The 19,769-nt window shown below is 45.7% G+C and overlaps 1 protein-coding gene across 2 annotated transcripts in view; it reads left to right on the forward strand.

The window, feature by feature from the left end:
• Positions 1-1,905: 1,905 nt before the first annotated feature.
• Positions 1,906-19,769, forward strand: part of EGFL8 (EGF like domain multiple 8) — a 29,681-nt gene continuing 11,817 nt past the window's right edge. For both annotated transcript variants that reach the window (XM_044419389.1, XM_044419391.1), the window contains exons 1-7: positions 1,906-2,027; positions 2,815-2,934; positions 6,059-6,171; positions 7,777-7,872; positions 10,099-10,263; positions 17,623-17,699; positions 18,366-18,507. In XM_044419389.1, the coding sequence (XP_044275324.1) occupies positions 1,951-2,027; positions 2,815-2,934; positions 6,059-6,171; positions 7,777-7,872; positions 10,099-10,263; positions 17,623-17,699; positions 18,366-18,507 (790 nt within the window). In that variant the 5' untranslated portion in view covers positions 1,906-1,950. The remainder of the gene's footprint in view (positions 2,028-2,814; positions 2,935-6,058; positions 6,172-7,776; positions 7,873-10,098; positions 10,264-17,622; positions 17,700-18,365; positions 18,508-19,769) is intronic.

Genomic DNA, 19,769 nt, shown 5'->3' on the forward strand with positions numbered 1-19,769 from the left:
CTTGGGCAGCACGTGTGAGAGCAGTCCCTAAAGCATGTTTCCCCTTTCTGTGCATGTGGGTGGGGGAATGACCATGGACACACTTCACATATGTGCCCTGTAGAATCATGTGCACCGGCATGTGCAACTGTGCACACACTGCTGGACCCCAAGCCTGCAGCTTTAGTGTGAATGTGTGGGCTAACACAGCTTAATCCTGGCTTTCATACAAAATATTCTGGTGACTGGCTCAGAGGTCAAAACCAGGCCAAGCTGGGGATTTTTTTTTTCCTCAGCACCCTTGGTTGGATTTGACAGCACCCTTCTCTCTCCTCAGGGAGAGAAAAGAGGGCCCTGATACAGCACTCAGTGGGAGCAAATCCAAACCAGACCTTACCCCTAAAACCTGTTCTTTTCAGTGCTGTTTCAAGATTCACTATATATCTATAGCAGCAGAAAATTAGTTGCAGGTCACATAGCCAACCTCACAGGGTTGCTGTGGGGATAAAAATGGAGAGGTAGGGAGCCATGAAAGTCACCTTTGCTGAGAGGCAAAGGGGGAGCATACAAATGTTATAATAAAGGACTATACAAAATGGGCACAAACCCACAAGACCTGTGGAAAAAATGAGTATGGGAAACTATTTCCTGTCATGGCCTCTTGGCTTTGGCTTTCACTGGTGGGTTTCACTGCATTTCTGCCTGGTGGGACTTGGATCCTGCGCTCAGCGATAAGGCAGCCTTGTCTTGGCGAGAGCAGGCCCAGCGGCCTCGAGCAGACGGTGGTGTGCCTGGGAAGGGTCATCGCCTCAGCTGCTGGGCCCACCCAGACACCCAGCCGGCCCCTTCCTCCAAAGGGGCTGCGGGAGACAATGTGTGTGGCTGTAGCCAGTTGGTTTGTTTTAAAGGCCGACATCTGTGGGCGATATTTTCCGTCACAGCCTGGAACCAGTTCCTGCCTTTGTCCTATTGAGGCAGCCTGATGCCCCCACCCCACAAGGCCCAAACGGCATGCTCCCTCCTGCCAGCGGCACTCCTCCTCCCCACACCCCCAAATATCCCAGCCCCATTTTGAGGGGTGGGGCCCTCTCCCCCATAATGCTTCTCCTCTCCATCTCAGGGACCCTGAGAGCCGACAATGAACCGGCTTGTTCTATGGGGGGTGAGGAATCCACAGAGGGTGGAGGGGACAATAAGGCCCTGTCTGGGCCACTCGCCTTGTTGGCGGGCCGGGGGTCGGGGGGGGGGCATGACTCATGCCAGGGGATGAAATGCCAGGGGGCATCAGCTTTGCTGCCGCCATGGCTGCAGGGGTGTGTGGATGCAGTCCAAGAGAGGTGGGGACTCAGCCAAGGCAAACTCTCTGTGTCTCTCTCACACACTCCCAGCTTCGCTGGAGCAGGCGGCTGGAGCCAGCAGCTCTCAGCCAGCGAGAAGCCCTGAGGCTGAGAAAGGCAGCGCAAAGAATCAGGTAGTGTGTGATGTGTGCTTGGGCTGCCACATAACTCTCTGCATCCATCAGCCCCTCCAGGCAATAAAAACGTGGCAAACCGTCAGAGCGGTCTGGGACAGTTTACATGAAAGGGAAGGTTTTCTCTCTCAGCTCTATCAACTAATGTGGATTTAAGTAGAGCAGGGAATCTGCTGAGGCTAAACTCTGTCACTAGAGTTGACAGAACGTTTCTCATTCATTTTCCTGTAATGTGTGTTGTGTTCCACATGTTGAAATTCTGTTGTATGTTCCTGTTTTAAAGAAATGGAGGGGAAATGGGAAGTCTTCAGAAAAAGACCGGGGGAATCTAGGATGTCTTTCCTTAATTGCACGTGTGTGAATGAGAGGGAGGGAGCTGGGAATATGGCTTTACTGCTTTCTGTGCTGCTATCATTATCAGACTTGAAACTTCCTCTTCTCTCCCACAGGTCTTTGATTTTGAACTCCTTCCTGCCCATCCTGTTATAGGAGTTGCTCCCATGGCCTTCCTCTGTGGGGGACTTCTTATTGTCTCGCTCCTATGGCAAACATTTGGGCAGGGCAAACAACCTGAAAGGTAAGGAGAGAAGGCCAGGAAGGAAATTCAGGTATAAGGGTGACCACTGTTTGGATTGCCACAAGAGAGAACCTAGATCACCAAAACAGAGGACATAGGTGTGCCACATTTGCATATAGAGATGCACAGTTAAAAATAATTCTTATACTTTAAATAAAAATACAAGATAGCTCACCACAACCTGGGAGGCTGTAACCAGGTCACCTGTGTATCTCACTGAGATTGCCTTTCAGGGGCCATTGACAGACAACTTCAACACCCAGCGCTTCCTTCTGATTTTTTTTTTTTTTAATTTTCCAAGTTGACTTGACAAGGCAGTCCTTCAAAGACAGGACATCTTCCAAAGGAAGGACAGTTAACTGGTAGCCCTTCAAAGAGAGGACACCTGGCCATTCTATTTAATTCTTGCCATTTGTGGATACCCAAGGATGCTGCCTGGCATCGAGGCCAGAATCCTAAGATAAATTTTAATGTTTAAGATTCTTTCTGGCTCTTCATGTTTTGCACACAGAAATCCCCAGGTTTAACCTCACTAAAGCAACTCAGGTTGCATGTCAGGGGAAAAAAGCACCCAAAAAATGTTATCTTTTTGGGCATTGCTTAAGTAGCTGGCCTATTTGTACATATTGTTTTAAAATGATTACAGATATAATACAGATTAGTGCTGTGACAGAATTCAGATATCTACACTGCTTTGTAGATTCCAAACACCATGTCTGGGCTATTCATGCTCTAGATATTGAAAGAACATTTTCCCCCTAAATGTTTTGTCCTTTACTTCCCACAGCCACATCTGTGCCCGTAACATATTGCGCATCCCATTAATCTACAATGAGACCTACATGAAACCCCAGCACCAGCCCTACTTGACGTTGTGCCCTGGACGGCGGGTATGCAGCACCTACAGGTATGTGAAGGCTCCCTTTGTATGGCACAAGGACAAGCATGGTGTGCAGGCAGGGAGTGTGAATTACTAATTCCTACAAAGCATGGTTATTCTGCCCCCCAGCTAGAAAACGTCTCCCAGAGTGATTTATCTGCTATCAGTAAAACAAGACACCTTCTGTTTGCAAGTTTACAAGCTAAAAAGATAGGACACACATGGATACAAAGATAGGAAGGGAAGAGGAAAAATTTGGTCTTCAACTGAGCCAAACTACTCCTTTAATTTGTCTCTGTACAAACTACTGGAATGGCTGCTGGTGATTTCCTCTTGATTTCTGAGTTTTCTTGGAAAGGAAGAAATGAGGCCTAGTAAATCTAGCATAATATAATGTCTGAAATTATGTGAAGTTCAAATTTCATCTCAACCAGGAACACGTTGATCATAATAATTTTTATGTAACTTTTACAGCTTTTCAACAACAAAAACTACTCATGATCCTATAAAATACAAAGCAAAAGCAAAACACAATACAAATAATAGCAAAGTAACATTTCAAAACACATTAAACTAAGCCACAAACGCTTTAGATGGTGTAGGATGTTGCCACAGCTCTTCAGTTGTAATATGAGGGAGAGAAGTGTGGTCTTCCTTATTGATTTCTTTGAAAGATTTATAAAATGCTTTTTGAGGAAAAACCTTCTAGGGCAGTTACAACGTTCCCAACTTAGAGCAATGATAAAAAATACAGTGGTACCTTGGCTCACGAATGCCTTGGTTCACGAACAGATCGGGTCACGAACAAAAATTTCTCAAAAATTTTGACTTGGGTCGCAAACACCGCTTTGGGTGGTGACCAAGATCGTAGCCATTCCCCTCCGCCCTCCCAGTGGGGAGATGGCCACGATCCCAGTTCCGTTTGTGCAGGGAAGGCATGCGGGGTCAGAGGAGCGCTGCTGCAGGAAAGATGTGCGGAATCTCGGCCATCTCCCCCACAGCTCTGCTTTGCTGCTCCCGTCTTTCCTGCAGCAGCAGCGCCTTTAACCTTTCTGTAACCATTTTTTAACCATTTAAAAAATGGTTACAGAACAGATTAACCTTATTTACATTGAACCTTATGGGGAAATTTAACTTGGCTCATGACCAATTTGGGTCGCGATCAGAGTCCTGGAACCGATTAAGTTCGTGAGCCAAGGTACCACTGTGAAACAATTATACCAAAATTAACTATTAAATCACCATTAAAACACCATAAAGTCGCACCGCAGTAAAGTCCTGACTCAGTTATAGGCCAATGTAAATAAGTATTTGTGGCCCACTTGAAGGCTTGTAATGATGTGGGCATGGTGGAGTTCCACAAGCAGGTGGGCCACTACTGAGAAGACCACATCATTCATGCCCACCGGCTGAATTGTACTGGCAGACAGGCACACAAGCTGCTCCTTTGATGTGGTAAACTGTAATACCTTGCAAAATCATTGTAAAGATTACTGAGATACTATCTCTGACATGTTCTAAATCAACATACAGAGGACTGGAGCCAAAACATTGCTAAACATCTTAAAACATTGGAGCACTGTCAAGCTCCAAACGGGAATTCTGAAAGCATTGCAAAGTTCCTGAGTCAAAAGGGCACCTCCAAATCTGAAATTAAAAAACACAACAAAGCTGAAAAGCAGGAGGCTGCCAAATGTCATTTTCCACTCTCCTTGAGGACTTAAGAACTGGAAGGACTCTGATCCAGCTGGAGAGGAGAGCCCTGAGAACAGAGGGGGAGGCCTGGGAGCTCAGAGGGCTGGATTCTTGGGAGGAGAGTGGGGTCTAGTGGACTAAACAAGGTACTTGGAAATCAGATTCAGTGCAAAAGGAAAAGGGCAGTAAATGGTGTGCATGCACATATGCATGAGAGGGAGTAGTATGTGTCTGTGCATGCGAGAGAGTGAGAGCGAGTGAGGACAGCCGAGAGAGGACAGCCGGGAGAGAAAGAAGGTAACACACCAGAGCAGGAACTTGTGGCCAACGGAAATAAACTAGCTTTAAAGTCAAATGTATGGGTGATATTTCCTGCAGAGGACCTTGTTTCCATTTTAGGCTCTCCTGACTCCTCAACTGTATGAGCTTACTAAAGACTGAGATAAGGCAGGCAGTAAGAAAGAATACCTATCTTTCTGGGTCATCTCCAAAGGAAGTGTGCTTGCAGGCTGGCAGGCAGCAAAGAAATTGCAGGAAGCAAGAGGTGCCCTATACTGACTGATTTTAGGTGAAAGCAATTTATTTAAGCAAGATTTTTTTTTTGCAGGGGGAGGGGATTGGCAATTCTTTGCTATTAATAGCTGTCTGGTTTAATAGTGGCTGCTTTTGCCCTCATTTTGATCTTTATTGCATTTTATTTCATTCTGAAATGTTTTAAGCTGTATACAGTGGTAAACAAGTTTATATATAAATATTATCTTAATGGCCTTTATTACTACTACCCATAGTAGCTGAGAGTAGAACCTCCATGTTCAGTGGCAGTATGTCAGTTATTACCAGATACTGAAGACTGATAGCTGAATAAAGGATTACTATCCCCTTCTTCTGTGACTTAAGATATCAGTCTTGGCATTTAAAAGGGCTTTGAAGATGCATCTGTTTCCAGTGGCTTTGAAGCCACTGAAGTAATTTTATGGGACATTAGACATGCTGCTGATGGCGGTGGTGGGTCACATGTAGCCCTCCAGATGTAGCCCGTCACTGTTAGCTGTGCTGGCCAGGGCAGACCAGTTGCACTTGTGCCAGGACGGGGGTGGGAGCCACACATCCTGCAGCCCTGGCTTGTGGGCTGAGGTACTGATTAGGGTTGTGCTGATAATCGGAGTGGTGTTTTTTATTTTTAAATGGTGGCTGCTCTTTTTCATTTTATAAAGTTAATTTTTAATTTTGTGTTGTTTTTATGTTACTTTTTCCTTGCAATGCATTTCAGTCCCGTCACATTAAAAAACCGAAGATTGAATTTCATGGTTTTATGTTTATTGTGAGCTGTCTTAAGAAGACAGGCCCACAGGCCCTGAAAAGCAGTCTAAAATGTTTAAAATAAAAAGTTAAAAAGTGAGACTATGATTCTGGTAAACTGTAGTTGCCAAGAGGATACCTGGGTTCTCTCCTCTAGGACTAGCTATCAGGTGGCCATGCGGCAGGTGCGGAAAGAGATTCTGCAGACCAATGTCATCTGTTGCCAAGGTTGGAAGAAACGGCACCTGGGAGACATTAAGTGCGAGGAAGGTGAGTTCTTAACTTGTAGCCAGTTTGTGCCATAGAGCGCCATGGGAGCCCAGGGCTAGCCCTACCTTACTGCTTTTTGTCCTTTGCCTCAAGCAGAAAAACATCTTGGGGCAATTCTAATGGGAGCTCGCCATAACACAGTTGGTCTGGCCAGAGAGCCCTTCTCCTTGATTTAGGGTTGCCTTGTATGGATTGCCAGAAAAGGGGCAAGAGAGAATACTGATTGACATGAAATGTGCACCTGTTAATTTATACATCTAGGTATGAATTTAGAAATAATAATAATGATTTAACTAGAAGTACCATATATTTTAGGGGACTGCAGGTGGCGCAGTGGTTTAAACCGCTGTGCTGCTGGGCTGGTTGATCAAAAGTCGCCGGTTCGAATCTGCACAACGGGGTGAGTTCCTGTTGCTCCGTCCCAGCTCCTGCCAACCTTGCAGTTCGAAAGCATGCAAATGCAAGTAGATAAAAAGGTACCCCTTCGGTGGGCAGGTAACAGTGTTCTGTGCACCTCAGTGTTAGTCATGCCGGCCACATGACCATGGAGACCGTCTGCGGACAAACGCTGGCTCCCTTGGCTAGGAAATGGAGATGAGCACCACTCCCTAGAGTCAGGCATGACTGGACTTAGTGTCAAGGGGAAACCTTTACCTTTACCTTTTTACCATATATTTTGGGATGCGGGTTGATCTGGACTTGCCGGTCGAAAGGTTGGCAGCTCAGATCTGTGCAATGGGCTGATCCCCCTTTGCTTTGTCCCAGCTCCTGCCAATCTAACAGTTCAAAAGCTTGCAGATGTGAATAGATAAAAAGGCACCACTTGGGTGGGAAGGTAACATCATTCCATGTGCCTCGCATTTAGTCATGCCGGCCACAGAAACTATCTATTTACAAACGCTGGCTCCTTCAGCTAAGGATTGGAGATGAGTGGATTTAATGTCATACCTACCACATCTCTCACCATAGTGACTGTGACTAGGCAATCCATGTGACCTGCGAATGGCTGATGGCCACAGTTCTTATGGGTCTTCATCTTGAAAGTGGAGTTGAACAAGACAGCTGCCAAGACAGGAGGGTCCTCTGTGAAAGGGGTGCATTGCCGCCCTGCTTTGCTGTCTTGGGCGAGTGGCACAGTGTGACTGTTGAAAGGTCTTCAGGAATTACAATGCACTGTGTGCATAAACATGCCTTCCCCACTGAGCAAATGATCAAGCCACTTAAAGCTCTTAAACCTTGAGTGTTTTTCACCACAAATTGATAATTGTTTCTACATTTGCACAGAGTAGCCTATAACACATTCATCCATTACCATATATATCAGCATATGGTGCTTTTAATTAATTGTGTCTTGTGGGCCTCCCAAACAATTTAAACACCTAGCAATGCCCCAGGTGTGTGCGTGTTGTACGTTGGGAATGGGATTAGATTAGCTCATGTAGCATACCACTAATTTTTGTAAAAAATTTTTAAAAATTCTGTCCTCCACGCATTCACCATTTTTACCAATGCCACTTCAGAACGCCTTTCCTATCATTAGTGAAACATTTCGCAAAATAAATGTGCTGAAGATGCCTTATTCTTGCGTCTTCTTTCTTTCACCAGCTATTTGCCACAAGCCATGCCAAAATGGAGGAATCTGTGTCCAGCCCAACCAGTGCCAGTGCCAACCAGGCTGGGGTGGACGGTACTGCCATGTTGGTGAGTGGAATCTGGGGCTTTGTGAACTCTATCTCCTGTGCCTTCCTCCACAGAATCTTCCTTCTCACAAGGCTGATAACCAAGTAGAATTTATATTCTTATGGGCTTACTCAAACCTTAAGATCTTCTTTGGGGGCAGAGCAGCAGGTGAAGGCAGCAGGGACAAAATACCAGCCCATTCTAGTTTACATCTCCAATGTCAGTAATTAAGTCTGTGGGAGACATTTCGACCATTCAGGATAGAGCGAAACTGCACAGAACCTGGAAGCCACCAAAGGGCTTTGAAGATGCATCTGTTTCAACTGGCTTTGGTGGTTGGGAAAAGGGGGTCTGGCCAAGGGAATTGACCAGGCCATCTGACAAACCTCAGAGGAGGACCCCAGGTGGCCTGGACGGAGCTCTTGCATCTACAGTTCTATATTGTGCTCTATTTCAAGGACCCCTGACAAATGGACTAAGCCAAGAATAGGGTATTTTTGGTTGCAATATCCCACTTATGGAACAGCCCTCCCAGAGTGGTTCAAGTTGTAAGTTGCCTTTTAAAGTATGGTTTTATGTTCTGTTTTATGTTCATATTGTTTGTTTATTGTAAGCCACTGCGCGAAAACATTTGTGCTATGAGGCCTTATTTACTTACAAATGTCAACATAAGTAAATAAGTAAGGCAGCTGGAATCTGACAAATAATATTAAAACTTGATAAAATGAAATCTTTAATCAATCAAGTGAAGAAGCAGGCAAATCTGGCTCTTGGGGAATTCAGGACACACAAAATGGAAGACTTCTATATAATGCAAAGTTAAATGATGGAATTCACATCCAATAAAAAGGAGTTATGGCCACCAATCTGGATGGCTTTAAAAGGGGATTGGACAAATTAATTATAAACTCATAGAATAGTAGAACTGGAAGGGGCCTTCAGGCCATCAGGTCCAACCCCCTGCTCAGTGCAAGGCTCCCAGTAAAGCCATCCATCTCAGAGGGCTGTCCAGCTGCATCTTGAATGCCTCCAGTGTGGGAGAGTCACTGGTTCCATTGCTGCACTGCTCTAACAGCCAGGATTTCGGGGAGGAGGAGAAAGCTATTGAGGCTACCAATCCAAATGGCAATATGTCCAGGTATGCCAGTAACTTGTGCAGGAGGGCACTGTTGCACACGCCCTGTATGTGAGTTTTCCACTGGGGCAACTGGTTCGTCACTGTGTGCTGAACTAGATGGATCTCGGTCTGACCCAGAAGGACTCTTTGTAGGTTCTCATGACTTTAAACATTTACAGTCGTAGGGGCATGTGTGAAAATGCCAGGCAGCAGGATCTGTGAAAAACTAGCTGTGCTCAAGGGGTGGAGCACCTGGGACTTGCAAGGCAGTACATCCCTTTCTTACCATCTCCAGTTGCTCTGCCCTATCCATTTAATCCTGGTTAGTGTGTAATTTGGGAGGGCTGCTTGAACGAGGGAATGACCTGGTCAAAATACCATGGCTCCTTCCTTGGGTAGAGGTGCAAGACCTATCATACCACAGTATACCCCTTGCTGTGGGGTCCACAGATGTTCCATTCTGGCCACCTCTGGCATTGGTGGTTAGGCCCAGAATGCCGTTAATGGGTAGAGTTAACTCAAGGGCCATCAGTTGCTGATCCCTGGCATTGTAATCTGTGCTCTTTTAAAGTATGTGCAAATGCACACATGACCTCTTAATTCAGATAACGGTGCTTAAAAGTAGTCATATGTTTCAACCTAACCCATCCTTATGTAGCCCTAATACAGCTGGCACAACTGCCTTCCCCCAGCCACTAAATTGTATCTTTCTTCCTGAACCAAATTCTTATTTTCTGCAACTCCTAAAACACCATGTCTCAGGATAACCTTCCACAACTAGGTGCCCTACTGATGCTTTAGGCTTCAGCTTCCCTCAGCCCCAGCCAGCATGGTCAAGGATCAGGCTGCCCTCTGCATTTTTAACCGAGGACGTTAAACTGCCCACCTCACTCAGTGGAAAGTGCCTTTCCAGTGGGGCGTTTTTCACTGAATGCTGGATTTCCCAAGATTTTCCTCAGATGAGCACATGCTTCGCTAAAGCTCTTCATCATCAGGAACTTGCGTTTGAGGTTCCCCAAGACTTGCAGGTGCCTGCTATATCCGCTGCTCCTTCGTCTCCTTAGGATCTGCAGTAAAACCCAGAGCCAAAGAGTCCTAAAGCCACCGTGTGTGCCTCTCCTTTTCCTTAGATGTGGACGAGTGTCGTGCGCCGATTGCTTTCTGTGCACAGCGCTGCCTGAACACTGCAGGGAGCTACCAGTGCCAGTGTGACTCTGGCTATGCCCTGGAGCCAGATGGCAAGAACTGCCGCTTACTTCCCACAGCCCAGGCAGCCCCTTTGCTTGGCAGCAAAGGTATGTACTACAGTGCTGGGGTTTCTTTCTGCTCAGGTGCAGGCTTGTTACCTCTCTGTCAGCCTGAGGATCATATTCTGCTTTGGAGAAGCTCTCGGGGGCCACATTCCAGTGGTGGGTGGGACCAAAGGACAAAATGCCAGATATACTGGCATATTTCAGGAGCATGAAGGCCTTACTGCCAGCAGCTAAGCCTTAAGAGAGGCTGTCCAACCTTTAAGAATGGGAGCAAGCCAGTACAAAGACTGGGAAACCATCAATGGTCAGGGGAAAGGTGGTAAAGTGAGGGAAAGAGGGCATGGCACCCAGGGAACATGGAGGGCTGATTTGGGGTCCCAGCCAGGCTGGGATAGTCCTGCAGGCCTGGGGTTGTGCAGCTGTGCCTGGATTCATGTCGTTATCATCAATATTTTATCATATCTTAGCAATGGCGCTTTCTTGCATATTGTCATGATAATCATTATTCAGGTACTGTTTTGGACCCAGTCTGCAACAGACCTGGAAGAGCAAGGTGACAAAAGTGGAGAGGGTGGGGTGTGGAATTTATGAGGGAAGCCCAATGAGGGCAAGTTGAAGGAATTGTTATGTGTCATGTGGAGAAGAAACAATGCAGAAGCAATATGAGAACCATCTTATAATATTTATTGAGCTGTCACACAGACAATGAAGGAATTGTTCTCTGTCGCTCCAGACCTGAGCCTTCACATTACAAGAAAAATAATTTTGACTAAACCCGAGAAGGAATTTCCGGAAAGCTGTTTAACAGTGTAATTGTCTTCCTCAGAAGTGGTGGATTTCCTTGTTTAAAAAGTTGTTAAGAGGCTGAATGGCCATGTATCTGGGACACCGCTGCAGCGGATTTCTTTTATCCGTTGGGAGCTGGATTACATGATCTTGGAAGTAACTTCTACCTCTTTCATTATATGACTGGTTGAGCTGCAGTGACGATCCAACATGTTCATGGGCATTGTCATTATCAAGGGATCTGGTGGCATTGTAAACATATCCGCGTAATCCTGTGCCTGTCGACCTGGAAATGAGACCCACTGTGCTCAGTAGCACTTGCTCCCAGGGGAATGTCTGCTGGGTTGTGGCTTCACTGTAGCATGTGCTGTCTTTTAAAAAGAGTCTAGCTCTGATATCACAAATCTCGCTCTCACTTGTTTCCTGTCATCTAACTTACCATGAATGAAAGCCTATTTGAACATATTTGCTGCTCACCCTTGGCCTTCAGATGGCATAATCAAAGAAGGTGCTCTCTTGGTCTTAAAGCTGAAAGAAAAGGAAGAAATCGTATGAACAGCTTGAGATAGCCAGACCCCACCTGGTCAAGGTCTTGGACGACAGCACCCTTCCCCAACCTCGTACCCTCCGAATGTGTTGGCCCGTGACCCAGCCAGCAATGCTGGGATCATGCCCAGTGGGACAAGCTGCAAGCCTTAGACCAACTCACCCGGAGGACGCCAGGTTAGGGAAAGCCGGGTTGGAGGCTGGGTGTGCCATTTGTGGCCCTGCCGGATGGGAACTCTCCGTTAGCAGTGCTGATTAGGGCTAATGCAGGTTGCAGCTGGAACCCCTCACAAGAGGGTCCCGTATCGCAGAGCGGCGAGTGATGTTTGGAGGGCTGGGAAGCCAGGGCAGCCAAAGGACCTGTGCACATGGCAACTCTGGAGAAAATGCCTTCTTTGCTCAGTTCAGTGGGAACATTAACAGTCTGTGAGGCTGCAAAATATTTGCAGACCTAACAGCAATTCAGTAGGAGACCCCAAATCTCTGCTTTCTTCCCCCCCCCCATCATTCTGGTTTAGTCAGTACGGGCTTGGCCTTCCCCTGAACCTTGTCTTCTTTGTTCGAGTCATGAACAGCTAACGTGAGCATGCATTTCAAAAGTGCTGTAAGTGCATTTGGAGGTTGCATTTTATTCACAAGGACAGTCAAAGGTTGCAGGCCTTCGGCCATTTTGCTGCCCTTCCTTGTTGTTGCAGTCACCTTTTCACGCAGGAAGCCCCTTACTTGCCGGCACTGACTCATCTTCAGCCATGAGCTTCTCCTGTCTTGGGCAACCAGCTCTGGTGGTGCTTCATGCTCAAGAGGTTGCAGCCACAGGACGGCAGCATGGCCGCTTTTGATTTGTTGCAGTTATGTCTCACATGCAGGCACACACAGCCTTCCCCTGACCTGGGGCCCTCCAGTTGCATTGGACCACAGTGGGAGTTGTAGCGGAGGACCCCAGTTTGGCTGAGGATGTTTTGAAACGTATTCTCAACATGCGTGTTTTGAGACCCTTTTAAATATACAGCTGTCTCAACATCCTTTGCCTATTTGACAGAAATGTGACGATCGTTGAGGACTTGTTCCTTTTTGTTTACTTGTTCATTTTTGTGGGTCATGAGGGTGCATTTGTAGATGGGATCTTACTTCAAAAGGCATGTGGGAGTGGAAAGGGTGGTGTATTCTGTTGCACAACTTCCTTGTCTCTTCCTGAAAATGGGTCTGCTGTTCTTGGGCTGTAGAGCTAAGTGTCAGAAATTATGGCCTGATGTTATTAGGGATGTGTGTATTTTGCAATGGTGCTGGACGGAGTTTTGAATCTGACTGCTGAGCTCAAAATTGAGTATCTCAGTTTTCCCTTGAAAAAAACAGGTTTCTAACCTCAAAGTTGCCAAGAAAGTACTGATAGGGATCTGAGCAAGTTTAGAGGCCAGAAGATAGCTCAGCAATATTTTGCGCATTTAGACTGTCCAGCTTTGATTGCCCAACACATAAGGAGCAGAGTAAATTAAACAAAAACAAAACCACCAGCAAATGCATATGTAAATGTGCTGGCTGTGCACAGTTAATGCAAACTTTTCAGATTCTATTTCCCTGCCCTTTATCACGTGGTACAGAATCTTGCTTTAGTTAGGCATGCCTATTATTATGATTATTATTGCATTACATTGGTGCAATAAGACTAAGGTGCATCCACTCTCTTAAGGAGTAATGGTCACATCAGCAGAAGAGAATGGATATCTGAAGAGAATGGAGAAACTCCTGAAGGGCAGCTCCTGACTGTGGCAGACATTAAAAGCAACACTGGTGGATGGTCTTTCACAAACAATAGTGGTAATACTTAAGTTAATTCTGGTTGCTACTGTGCCAAAGAAGGCAGTGGTAACCTACTTCTTCTGATCATTTCTTACATCATAAACTTAAAAATAAAATAATCCAGGAAGTGAGACTCCCAGACTGAAAGGCGCTTAACCAGCTACTAGGGAAGAACAAAGGAAGAGTATGAATAGCACTGTTATTAATGATGCAACTAGATAAAAACCAAAGGAAGTCTAGTGGCTGATATGCTCAAAGGTGAAAGGAAAGTCCAGTACTGCACAAGAAATATGATTGGAGTAGGGAGCTTAAGAAGTATGAATAAGGACTAACTGGAAACCATAAAGCAAGAAATGGAATGGTTAAACATTGCAGAAGTTAGTGTGAATGAACGAAAGTGGACTTGAATGGGACATTTTCAGTTACAGAAATACAATGTTTTACTCTGGAAATGACAAATGCAGAAGAAAGGGAGTGGCTCTAATACTGAGGCAAGGAGTAACACAGGCAGGAAAGGGCTATAATGGAAAGTCCAGCTGAATTATATCAATTAGAATTCTCAGAAAACCTATCAACATAACAATAATTCAAGTCTATGCTTCCACAAGATGCCAAAGAAGAAATTGAAAATTTTAATGCAAGCATCAAACAGGAAATTGATAACACACTGAAAAAAGTCACGTTGATAATCATAGGCAACTAGAACACACAAGTAGAAAATAAAGCAAATGTTGTGAGAAAATATGGCCAAGGGGTCAGAAACAAAGGAGGAGAATGTCTCATATAATTCTGTGAAGCCAACCGTCTGTGCATCACAAATATATCAGACAACCGTTGGATGACTGTAAATAACGGGAGATCACCAGACGGCCAATACAGAAATAAAATGGGACTACATAACTTTGAAGCAGGAAATGGCAAAGCTGTATCCTTGCTGCTGAGACAAGACCAGAAGCAGATTGTGGTAGTGACCCTGAACTATGGATATTTAAAATCGGAGTAATGCTGAAAAACGTCTCTAAGCAAAGCAGAGTATCAAAATGCAATTTAAATAACGTTCCTGAAGAATTTAAAGCCCACACAAAGAACAGATTTTCATTACTGAACTCAATTGACTGCAAACCAGAAGAACCGTTGACTGAAACCAGCAGCAATATTAGGGAAGAATGCAAAAGAAAAGAAGGAAGGAAGGAAGGAAGGAAGGAAGGAAGGAAGGAAGGAAGGAAGGAAGCAAAAAGCCTAGATGAATCAAAGAGAAATTAAAACCTCGGTTAGGGATGCCAAGAAGGACCAACAAGGGAACATAATAAAAGGAGGAGAAAGTGGAAATAATATCCAGAAGGACTATACAGAAGAGATGAAAACATAACAAGCAAGCCTATGAGGAAGAGCTTGCAGTCTCTGAATGTGAAAACTGCTTTGATAATACTTGGAAGGAACAAAGCACCTGGAGTACCAAAAGAACTATTCCAAACTTGAGAGACTGAACCAGTCCAAGTCTTAATGAAGCTTTGAGCCCCAAGAAAAGAGAGCAGAGGAGTGCAGCAACTATAGGACCACTGCTCAAGGTGTTACAACAAAGTGCAAGAAGGTGTTGGACAAGGTGTTACAACAAAGAATTTTACCCTATATGGAGTGAGAAATGCTTGATGTTCAAGGTGAAGTCCAAAAAAGGCATTCGTGATCATATTGCAAATATACGTTGGCTACTGGGACACACAAGAGCATTTCAGAAGATCACTCTATGCTTTACAGACTACAGCAAAACCTTTGACTGTGTGGATCACACAAAACTGTGGATGGTCCTGAAAGAAATAGGTGTGCCTCAGCACTTGGTTGTTCTGCTGCGTAACCTGTATGGTGGACAAGAAGCTACGGTGAGGATGAAATATGGAGAAACAGAATGGTTTCCAATAAGCAACACTGTCAGTCACATTTTATCTCCTTATCTGTTCAGTTTGCACACAGATCAGATAGGAAGGAAAGCTGGAACTGGATCAGAGGAAGCAGGAGTGAAAACTGGCGGGAGTTACTTCAGTAATTTAAGATAGGCAGGTGATACTACGTATATTACTGGAAGAAAGTAGCAATGAACTGAAAGGACTCTTGATTAAATTGAAAGTTCAAAACCAGGAGTGCAGCTGAACATTAAGAAAACAGAAAACAGAAATCCTGAGTATGAAGAATTACAGAAAGTTACTGTTAACAATGAAGAAATTGAAATAGATTTTGTATACCTTTGCCCAATCATCGATTCATACAAAGACTTCAGACAAGAAATTAGAATCATAGAATCACAGAATAGTAGAGTTGGAAGGGGCTGTGAAGGCCATTATGTCCTACCCCCCTGCTGTTGCAGGACACCAATTTACACAATCCCACTCAGTTTCTTTTTGACTGTCTCTAGTGCGTGAGAGCCCACAACCTTTCTAGGCAACAGGTTCCACTGTCGTATTGCTCTAACAGTGAGGAAACTTTTCCTGCTATCTAGCCTGAATCAGGGTTGTTGCAGCTTCACTTGATTATTCCATGTCCTACACTTCTATCAATGAGAAGAGATCCTGACCTTCCTCTTTGTGAAAGCCTTTGAGGTACTTGTAGAGGGATATTGTGTCCCCCCTCAGAGGAAAAACTGAGACTAGGAAGGGCAGCAATGAAGAACTAGAAAATATATTCAAGTGTAAAGATATTTTAGTGGAGACCAAGGCTAAGATCATAGAAACAGAGCGAGACAGAAGGGGTCTCCCGGGCCATCTAGTCTGACCTCCGGCACCAGCCAGCTCCGCTCATGACATGCCCACCATGTGCAAGTCAACTACGCTATTGTATTCCCAACTGCCATGTATGGGTCTGAAAGCTGGACGGTGTGGAAAGCTGACTGGAAGAAAATGGATGTGTTTGAAATATGGTGCTGGAGGAGAGCTTTGTGGATGCCCTAAAGATGAACGAGTGAGTCCTAGATCAGTTCAAATCAGATGAACTTTCCCTGAAATAAAAATGATAAAACTGAGAAGGCAAGACTCACTGGACAAGACATTGTGCTAAAGAAAGTTGAAGGCAGAAGACAAAAAAACGAAATAGCAGATGGATTGATTCCATAAAAGAAACTACAGCCTTGAGTTTACAAGGGCTGAGAGGTCTGCCAAGGACAGGATCTTCTGGTGGGCATTCATGCACAGGATCCCCTTAAGTCAGAGTTTACTTGACAGCGTGTGGCAGCAAGAAGGAAAATGTCTGCCAAAACCATGGGGAAACACCAAAAGGTTAAGAGCGGACGGCAAAGGGTGCTTCTAAATGCTGTTGCCCCACCTCGTTTGCAGGAGAATCCAGATGTCATCTCCCAGTTACTACCTTCCCATGTTTCCCTGCTCCTTTGACTCTCATTTTCCTTGCCTGAAGGGGTAGCGGGAGATGAAATAGCTGCATAAAGCTGTCTGCTTTGGCAATGCTGCTGGTTGGTACGGTGTAGTACAGTGTGTCTGAGGCAGAATGGCTTTGCACACGCAATTGCACAATCTGGAAGCAAATATCATTAAATGATAGGATTGTAGTGTAAATGCCTGCTTTTGCTGTTAGCTCTCTCTGTGTGTGTGCACACCCATGTGTGCATGTGGAGAGAGTGTCTGGTAAGCCAACAACAATATGAGCACCTGCCTTCTTTCCTGCCTAGGCTACTAGCAGTTGGGGATTTCCATTGAGGAAGCAGTGGTTAAATGGCCCCCCTCCAGAGCTCTGGCTCTGAAGTGTCGCAGGATGTATGTACATATTTGTGTACTCACACACAGGTGTCGCAGGATGTGTGCACTCACACACAAATCCACCTACGGACTTCTAGCTCACATTGATGACAGCCCTCAGAAAGAGCTAGTGTGCTTCCAGACAGAGGGTTTTGAGTACTGTCACTGAGAAGGCATTGTACTACTATCTTGTTGTTTTCTCCTAAATGGATTTTCTGTGGCAAAAGAAGTGCTAAGAAAACTCAAGAGAGTTCTGTATGGAAGGAAATGGTGTCCACACATACATACACCTCGTAAAATTCTGTAAATCAGGCAGGATGATGGTACTGTGATAGTGACCCCAAGCATCCTTCCAAGGGACTAACAAGTTCCATTGATTGGGGGATTTACTTGCAGTTCAATACACATAGGACTGCATTGCACACTCCTAGAACTCTAGGCCAAATCTGTCAACTTCTGTGGATGTGAGTCTCCACATACCCATTGATGCATTCTTGCTTGCACTTCCTTTCCCTTCCCACCCCTACCTTCCCAGTGCAAACTTTAAATACTCAGGAGAAGATTCCCAATGAGATCCAGGAGCTTCAAGCAAAAGTGGAGCGTCTGGAAGAGGTGAGAATATGTCTCAAAGCATTTTTAAGGGGCCTGGGGCCAGGGACTGTTCCTGTAACATAAGGATTGCTGTTCCCATTATTTCAGGGATAAAGCACATTATCCTCTCCTTGTTTTGTTACCACAAACAGTACATTTGGGGAAGAGGGATGTGCTACAAAATCAGCAATATATCATGTTTTCATTTGACGGCGTGATGTTCTCATGCAGTGCTCTCCTATGGCCTGTGGGAGATTCCTGCAGAGCAAGTTACTCCATTTTAAGAGGGATGAAAAGGCAGAAGTACTGCAAAAACACATGTGGGAGGCAGTTGTTGAAGCTGGCAGGTGTGGGAGCGTTCCCCCTCTTTTTCCTATCATCACAGTGAAAAAGAGCATGTTTATCCATGGAGGCAGTCTCTTCAAGAGGTGAGGAAAGCAGCGAGAGGACTGTGTGTCATCACATGAGCTTCAGCCTGCCCCAAAGATGGTTGAACTATAATTCCCACCATCCTTGTCCAGCATGGCTGGCACCCCCTTTCCAATGTTTAGTTTCCCATAGGAGGAGTGTGTGGTGAGCAGGGCACAGGAGAATGTGGGAAACCGGTCGACAGGAAACAAGCATTTCCTTCACAGCAGCCCTCTCCATCCCTCCCCTACTCCCGCCCCTTCCACACCATCGCTGCAGCGCCTGGAGCGTGCCATTTCTGTCTTGCCATCACCCCTTGAACCAAGCCAGTTGAAAGAGCTGTGGAGTCGGCTTCGCTACCTGGACCAGGTGGAATCACTGAGTGATCAGCTCCTTTTTCTTGAAGAAAAACTTGGAGACTGTGAGTATCAGAAGAAGCACACCTTATACCTCTCCCAGAAATAAATAGGCCAGTCCTTGGGGGCCTGGCAAAATATCCCTCCACATCTACATCTTTAATCCTATGTTAGAGCGATAATGCTACTTAGCAAGAAATAGGGTGAGTTCACAAATCATGACAAGTCTCAGTGGGTTTTATTTTCTGAACCCCATCATGGTATTATAGGCTGGTACGTTTGGACCTTAGAAAGCATGGACAGAAGCAACAGTCTGTTCTGTGGTTTCTTGGTACAGTGGTATATTGGCTCACAAAATTATTCCATTCCACGACTCTGTTTGTGACCCAAATTGGTCGCAAGCCAAGTCAAATTTCCCAGTAAGGTTCAATGTAAATAAGGTTAATCCATTCTGTAACTATTTTTTAAGCACAAAAATTTGAAACAAAGTGACAACAACAAAGATCACAGCCATCTCCCCCCCTCCCCCCGAGCATGATCGCAGCCATCTCCCTGCCTCCCCCCCCCACCCCCAGCGCAATCGCGGTCGCACTCGTGCAGGGAAGATGGGCGCAATCATGATCGTCACCCGATGCGGAGTTTGCGACCTGAGGCAAATTTTTTCTGAAATTTCTGTTCGCGACCCGATTTGGTCGTGAACTGAAGCATTTGTGAGCCGAGGTACCACTGTACCATGATGCATGCTGGGTCATCAGAACCTGGAAAACACAACTCACTGCAGTGCAAAAGCCAGAATCAGAGACGTTTGGCAAGAGCTTTCTGCCACACAGCTTCCGTACAGCACCACTAACAGCAGGCATCTTGTGCCACTGTCAGAAGCATCCCTGTTCTGCCTGCCTCCTGCCAGGATGTCTTTCTGGCAAGTGGGAGTAACAATGGGGAGCACGGGAAACTCAGCTGTGTGCCGCTGCTCCTGTCCACAGTACCACCTGGCTGAGCTCCCCCACTTGTGCGGAGGGTGGATCCAGTGGGCCCCTCTGCAGCAGGAGGCAAGTGGCTGATCAGCTCCCTCCTCCTGCTGCTGCGCCTCAGGACACGAGCCCTGCTTGCACAACAGAACCAATCTGACAGTCTTGGCAAAGCAAACAGGGCTCACAGTCATGCCTGTCAAAGAGAGGAGCTTCATTCCTCTTTGCAGTGTCTCCTGGGATACTGCCTGGAGGACTGAGAGGGAAAGAGATGGCGGGAAAGAGACTTCGCAGGAGCCTGATGGTCAGGCAAGTCAAGGTAAAAAAGGAAACCATGGCAACCATGCAGGGTGGCTTGT

Source organism: Varanus komodoensis, unplaced genomic scaffold, assembly GCF_004798865.1.
Source record: "Varanus komodoensis strain SLA01 unplaced genomic scaffold, ASM479886v1 scaffold102, whole genome shotgun sequence".
Lineage (NCBI taxonomy): Eukaryota > Metazoa > Chordata > Lepidosauria > Squamata > Varanidae > Varanus > Varanus komodoensis.